Raw genomic sequence first — 7,808 nt, 5'->3', positions numbered from 1 at the left:
ATAATTATGATTTTGTTGATTTGAGTTTCAGTTTCAATTTTTATTATTTGGCAATTACGATGCATGTTGATGTTGTTTTTCGGGTTCAGTTTCGATTTCAATCGTATATGAGTATAATGAATTCAATGGTTTTAATTTTCATTATACACTGTGTGTGCATCGTATGAAGGGTTTGTTTATTTATTTTTATTCTGTAGCAATTGAGTTGCCATCCTTATTATTTTCGGTTAGTTTCTCCCCTTATGAACTCAGGTTAAAGTTATTGAGAATTAGACAAATCTCTGTCAATTAATATGGTTCATATCCATGCCGTTTTTTATTCAATCAAAGGTTAATTTGAGTTTGGTTAACTTTCGGTCTCAATATTTGATATATATGATATTGGGTTCAATTTTGCAAACAGCTTTTCATAATAAGATATATTGCTATGGTTGAGTTTTATGCTTCGGTTCCTTTTGTTTCACACACATGGCATCTGGTCTTGATTCAATCTGAATGAATATAAGCTTTATTCTTTTTTTTGTTATGTGCCGTGAGGAAATACCTGTTCCTATACGAATTTTCTTAAATGTTATTTTAAGCTGTAAAGTGCTTGGAACAATTCAGATTGAACTTATGAATTTTGATTAAGATTATAAGATCAAAAGCTAATTATTTTTGGCAAAAATCAGCTTTCACTATTTCGGTTCCCATTTGGTCTATATATATAGATGTTATTCGGTATCAATTTTTATGAGGTTCAGTTTCTCATTTTTCATAAGTTTCATCTTTATATTATTTGCTTTAAGTAATCTTATTTCAATACAGTTTTCAATTTAATATTTGTTTTAGAAACAAATTGATCGAAATAAGAATAAGCATTTGATATGTGAATTAAGTGTATATTTTGAATCAGTGCAACAATGGTTCATGTAAATTCAGTTTTGAAAGCACTATTGTGGGAAATTGCAAGTTATTTTATGCTTGCAACTTTGGTTATAATTTTCTGGTTAAGTAATTTAAATTCAAATATTTCACAGTTTAAGTTTATATTTTGAAATAAGTTTATTGAAACATTATGTTGCCAAAGTAACCTCTTTTGTGTAGATTAACTTATTTTGAAATATAAAAAGGTTGTGTGCTTGTAACTTATGTGAATATTTAACCGGCCCAAAGGAAGGTAACTATTTTACAGAATTATAAGTGCACCTGTGGTGATAAACGTGTGATAATTATTCGGTTTTACGTGTAAATAATAAATTGGCCCAAAGGAAAATTTGTTATTTGACATGTTCTTATTATCAGTGTTTGATTACTGCGCCAAGGTATCACTGAAAAGTTAATATTTTGTCCAAAGATAGAATGTTAATGGATTCCCGATATCTTGTAATGGAGTTTACCTTTATTTGAATTTAAAGTTACTTTTATTTTGAGGTTTATTTGAGCATGTTTTGCTTGATTTTTGTTCTCTCTTCGGTTATGAATGACATGTTGAAGTTACTTCCAACGTCAATTTAGTTAAATGGCTCAAACTTCAAGTTCTAGAAAGTAAATCTTTTGATAGTTCTTGAAGTATGGATCTCGATGTTGCGTTAAGGATTGATTCTCCCTCACCTCGTACGGATGAGAGTACCTCTAAACAAAAGAGGGAAATTGGAAGGTGGGAGAGGTCAAATTGCATATGTTCGATGATCATAAGAAATGCCACTATGGGAACATTCTAGGGCAGACTATCTGAAAAGATAAATACGGTAACATTTTTCATTAAGGAAATTTGAAAAGAGGTTTCTCAAGAACGAAAAGTCTTATATACCTACGCTTTTGGGAAACCTTAATTCAATAAAGCATAAGGATAAGCTGCGGATACAGTGTCTCAAAAGGAACAACAACATAAATAACTTAAATCAGGTAACGATAGTTGTTTCTTTTGTGGAACTAAAGGGAAAAGAAATATTACTTTAACTGTCAAACATGACATGTTAAGGGAAGGTATATTTCTTATCTGGTTTGTTTTAAGGTTGATTTAACTTTGGTATGTAGACACACATGTTGGATAGATTCGGGTGTCACAACTAACAACAGTGTGCCTATGTAAGGTTTTATGAATTGTCGGCAACTACGTGATGGTGAAAGATACATCTATATGTGGTTGACGACAAAACAGTTCAAGTTGAGGCAATTGAAAAAATTTAGATTATTGATAAAGACTAAATTGTATTTGGATTTTTGATGAAACTATTTTTGCACTGTCTTTCAAACAAAAATTAAGTTCTATTTTTATTTTGAACCTATTTGGTTTTTCTTGTTTATTTGGGAATGAAAACTTAAATTATTTCAAAATTTAAAATTAGTTGGTTTTGGTTCTTTGTCAGGTTACAATAATCTCTATTCAATTTAACACAATTGCTTCATTTAATTAACCAATGAGAATTCAGGTACATTTGACACAAGATATTGGGTGACATCTCCAAATGGAGAATAAAGAGACTTATGTCAAGTGAAATCTCAGACTCAGGTTTTCCAGAAAAGGGAAAATAAACCAATAAAGGAGATATGAGGCCAATGAGACTTTGGATGTCTTTGAACATATAAATATTGATATTTGTGTGTCATTCTTTCCGGCTGTTTGGAATGGTAAACAATATTTATAATGTTCAAAGACGATTTTGTATATGGCATCATTTGTCTCATTCATGAAACAAGAAAGTCATTGGACATATTCAATTTTTATTTAGGCTGGAGTTGTGAATCAACTCGACTAAAGAATCAAAAAGAGTTAAGTTTAACCGTGGTGGTAAATACTATGGTAGATTTAACAATTCAGGTGAACAACGTCCAATAATTTATTCAATTAAAACTGCAGCATATGCCCTTAATGTCCGGTTAAAGCAAGACCTTATAATACAAATGAGAAGAAGGTACATGTTTTATGATCCCACAATTAAATTTCATTTTTTTTATCAGGAGTTCTTTGAGGATGTCGAGTTTGCAGGGGGAGATATGGTTATGGAGGAATATATTGATATTTCCACAGGTGTTTAACTCTCCATACAAAAAATTGTTCCATATGAACAAACTCTTACACCTCAAGAACATATGTCATTCAGGAGATCCACGAGAGAAAATAGAAATACAATAGATGATTATATTGTATTTATCCAGGGACATAAGGTTAACATTGGAATGATGGATGATGATCTAATCAGATTTCATCAAGCAATGGAAAGTTCTAACTCTCAAAGGTAGATCGGTGCCCTAAATAAAGTGATAAATTCCATAAATGACAATGACATTTGGGATTTTCTCATTGCCATAAGGTGCGAAACTCATTGGTCTTAAATAATTTAAGACCAAGAGGGATTCGATAGGCGATGTGGAGAGGTAAAAAGCTCGTCTTGTCACAAAAGGATTTACATATAAAGAAGACATTGATTATAAAGAGTCTTTCTTTTCGGTTTTTTCAAAAGACTCTTTTAGGACCATAATGACATTGGTGACACATTTAGAACTTGAGTTACATCTGGTGGATATAAAGACAATGTTTCTAAATGGTAACATTAATGAAACAATGTATATGGTGCAACCGGAAAATTTTGTTTCAAAAGATTCAAAATATATGGTTTGCAAATTTAAGAAATCCATATATGAACTCAAGCAAGCATCTCAATTATGGTATTTCAAAATTCATCAAGTGATCATCTCATTCGGTTTTGAGGTGAATTTGGTTGATGATTGTATATATCATGAATTGTGTGGGAGCAAATATATTTTCTTGGTTTTGTTTGTCAATGACAAGACGGTGAACCATGTGGCTAAGGGAGACAAGTTTAGTCTCAAACAGTGCCCTATGAATAACTTTAAAGAAAAGTAAATGCAGAAGATTCCTTATGATAAGTAGTAGGGAGTCTAATGTATATTCAGTTTTGTATGCGTTCAGGTATTGCGTACAATTTTTGGGATGTTGGGCAGATATTTAAGAAATTTAAGATTAGACCATTTGAAGCAGCCAAATGGGTCATACAGTATTTAAAGAGAACAAAAAACTACATGCTCATGTATTGGAGGTCAGATTTTTTTTTTGAGATCATTTGGTGTACTGACTCCGATTTTGTTGGATGCAAAGATAACATATCATGATGCATCTGATTATAGAACTTTGTCACGGGGCTGCACATAGTGGATAAGGAATTGAAACACCACTAAAGTTATTTGTGACAATAAATTATTAGTTCTATTTTCAATAACAAGGAACTCGACAAATTCAAGAATATAGAGATCAAGTTCTTGTTATTAAAGATTAAGTTCAGAGTGAACGGTTGTCTATAAAGCATATCGGTACAAACTCCATATTTGCGGATCCGCTTACTAAAGTTTTTCACCCAAAAAGGCTCTATGAGCATATTTCTCGTATGAGTGTCAAGTCATTAAGTGATATTAAGTTTTAGTGGGAGTTTGTTATTTTTAATGCTTTTATAATATAGACACACTTCAGTTCAAATAAGACTTAAGAATATTTTCTGCAGAAATAAAGTTTTGGTATTTTTACACTCTAACTTTGGTTAAGGTTTGATCTCACTAAGGATTAAAGAGGACCAGTTGAAAATCGACATATACAGACCAATTTCATGTGATTTTCATGCTACACATTTCATGATGGATCTATGTCATTTAGTTGTGTCACTATTGGTGATCATTGATGGGTTTAGTTATGATTAATGTAACGAAAATCACCTTGGTTCTATATATTGGCATGACTAATGGACGAGATAATTTGGATATGCTTAAGGAATATAATGGCGAATTTTGAGCTCATAAAGTCTAACACATGTGTATAATTACATATGTGACCAGTGGGAGATTGTTAGGATTTTTTGGGTCACAATAGTAATATTACATGTGTTAGGGCCATTATGTAATTAGCCAAAGCATCAGTGGTCTAATTAATAATATATAAGTCTATGGCTAAAAGCATAAATATCATGAAAGACAATTTATTGTGTAGATACCATAAGTCAATATCTAATTTGATGAGGGGCCAAATTAGAAAATTGAAAAATAGGAAATAACCCTAAGGTTATTTATAGGGGTTATGGTCCCCAATTGCAGAATAACGTGAAAACGGCGCTCAGTCAAAAAGTTCTCTCTTCATCCCCATCAGAAGAGGTTTTAGGAGCCAATAAGGAATTCTGCGGTTGGAAGATCACACATACCCGTGACCTTTGATCATCACATATGGCGAACTCAAACTCAGGTACGCTTCCGCTTATGGCTAAAGTATTTTCTTAATGATTAACATGATAAGCTCTAGGCTTTATGAATCAATCTGAATATAATAACATTACATACTTATATATACTTCCTTCCTTCCACTCACACAAAACACACTTCATTCATTTGCTTCTATAAACTTTTCTATAACAATTATCAATTTCCTATTTTATTTTCTTTCACTCAACTACAGCAGTTATATATATGGCGGAAGTGCAACCCCGTAACCGCGGTAGAAGTTGTTGTTGTTGCCTCTTTGGTGTAATTTGGAAGGTCGTCGTAGCATTAATCGTCCTCATAGTTCTCGCAATTCTCATTATCTTCTTCATTGTTCAACCCCGTTCCTTCAAATTTAGTGTCAAAGAAGCCAAACTAACCGAATTCAACTACACCAATAACACCCTTCGTTACAACCTCATGCTCAATTTCACGGCCCATAACCCAAACAAAAAACTCACCATATACTACGATAAAATGGAGGGACACGTGTCCTATGAAGGAACTAGGTTCACTTCAACGAATGTTATGACAATGGGGTTTAATTCCTTTCGTCAAGACACTAAAAAAACGAATCGTATTAATGGTGTTTTCTCTGGACAACGTGTTGTGGTTTTCGATCATGATCAGATTTCTAACATTGAACGTGATAAGAAAGATGGAGTTTTTCATATCGATGTGAAGTTGTACTATAGCGTCAGGTTTAAGGTTTGGGATTTTGTTGATGAAGATGATTTTAAGGGTAACATTAAATGTGGTCTTGATGTTCCTTTTGGTTCTAATAATGGGACTAAGTTTATGAATGCATTTGAACCCACCAAATGCCATGTTAATTTTTGAGAATCATCATTTCACGGGCATCACTTATTTGTTAGATGGATTTTTTTTCCTATGCCTTTTGTTTCGTAATATTTTGGATTTTAGTAAAAATATATATTTATGTACATGGCGACGTATATATTGTTCATTCTTTGCACATATGTTTTTCTTAGAAATGAACAAATTGTTGGGCCGGGCCTTACAATTTTATTTTCAATGTATTTTTGTTTGTTGAAATATTAAAGGATGAGTACTTCTTCGGCTCATTTTTATTTGTCGATTTAAAAAGAAAAAAGAAGACCGAATTAAGAAAGTGTATTTTTGCACCGTATCTTCCTATTATATCCTAATTTTAATCCACCAATAAATTCTTTTTTTTTTTGCACAAACATTCTCTTTCCAATAAATTTAATATATTATGTACAAAAAAAAATTATAAAAAAAAAATTAATATGTTATGATAGAAGATTAGTTAGTAGTTAATTAATTAATTATTAGGGTTTAGCATTTAATTAAGTAATTTAGATATTAATGAGATATATTATTTATATTATTAATTAGTTTAGTATTTATGTTATTGGGTTGTTAAATGAGTTTTATGCCCTTAGGCTCAATAGGAGTCCTATATATGTAGTGTTTTTTCATATTTTAACCTAATAAATGAAAATGAAGTCTTTTATTTTATGTTTATTTTACTTGCTTTCTTTATTGCTTTTCTAGGTTTAGTTTAGTTGTAGCTTGGTAGAGATTAATTTATATACCAAAAAAAATCTTTACTTTCCAAATATATTCCATTAATTGGTTTTATTGAAATGAGGCTATAATAGACAAAATATAACCTTAAATTATCAAAACGACAACTAATTTAAAACAATTTTTTTCTAAAATGACAAATAAAAATTAACGGAGGGAGTATATATTTTTTAGGTGAACTAAAAGCATAGTCACAATAAAGTGTCTAAAACGCATCCCAAATAGATTGACACCCTTTGTAGACTCTAATCCTCCCCTAAGTATCTAATGCTTATGATTTTCTAACTTGTCAGTGCACGTGTTATCTTCTCAATTCCTCTCATGTTTCAAAAGAGCACTAAGTATGAGATGGACCCTTAGAACGGGCATGGTAATTTCCAATGCTTCTAGCAAACCTTAGTTGTTGTTTTTTTAGCTTTTTTAGAGATGTAACGTGTCGACGGCACACCTTTCTCACATCCTTTACTTGCTCTGTTGGTCAAAGCTAATTTTATTTTCTCCGTATCATCAATTACCACTTGGGGCAATTGTGTTTCAAGAACAATGCAAGAGTCAGAATAAACCTACTGCAAGTCACCCTCAACACAAATCTCATGGTCTACCTGGGGGCAAGATGTGCAGTAAACGCTCCCTCCAACTGTATTTCAGGAACCAACAATATCTCAATGTCATGAATAGGTTGTTGATGTTCATTATTATTGCTACATGTATTTTCTTATTTCTTATGAGTCTCATGATCCTTATGATTTCTATTTCCATGATCTTCATGATTTGCATGGGTCTTATGAATATGTTCAGAAGTAGCAATTTCCTCATGATTAAATGCTCCTCTCCTAAGCAATCATTGGAGGACACGTGTCTTCCGATTGTAACTTATTCATGCTAATAACCTCTCCTTTCAACAATGGTTCGTAGTGTATTAGAATCCACAAATCCTAAAAGAGGATTATTATCAAAATATTTGTGAGCTGGCACATTACTATTATTCCATG

At 31.8% G+C, this 7,808-nt stretch overlaps 1 protein-coding gene across 1 annotated transcript; it reads left to right on the top strand.

The window, feature by feature from the left end:
* The first annotated feature begins 5,342 nt into the window (after positions 1-5,342).
* Positions 5,343-6,324, top strand: LOC123903297 (NDR1/HIN1-like protein 10). The gene has a single exon (XM_045953249.1). The coding sequence runs from the start codon at positions 5,452-5,454 to the stop codon at positions 6,082-6,084; it is 633 nt and encodes a 210-aa protein (XP_045809205.1). The 5' UTR covers positions 5,343-5,451; the 3' UTR covers positions 6,085-6,324.
* The last annotated feature ends 1,484 nt before the right edge of the window (positions 6,325-7,808 follow it).

This window comes from Trifolium pratense, linkage group LG1, assembly GCF_020283565.1.
Source record: "Trifolium pratense cultivar HEN17-A07 linkage group LG1, ARS_RC_1.1, whole genome shotgun sequence".
NCBI lineage: Eukaryota > Viridiplantae > Streptophyta > Magnoliopsida > Fabales > Fabaceae > Trifolium > Trifolium pratense.
The sequence above is the reverse complement of the archived record's forward strand: the minus strand, read 5'-3'. Positions and strand labels throughout refer to the sequence as shown.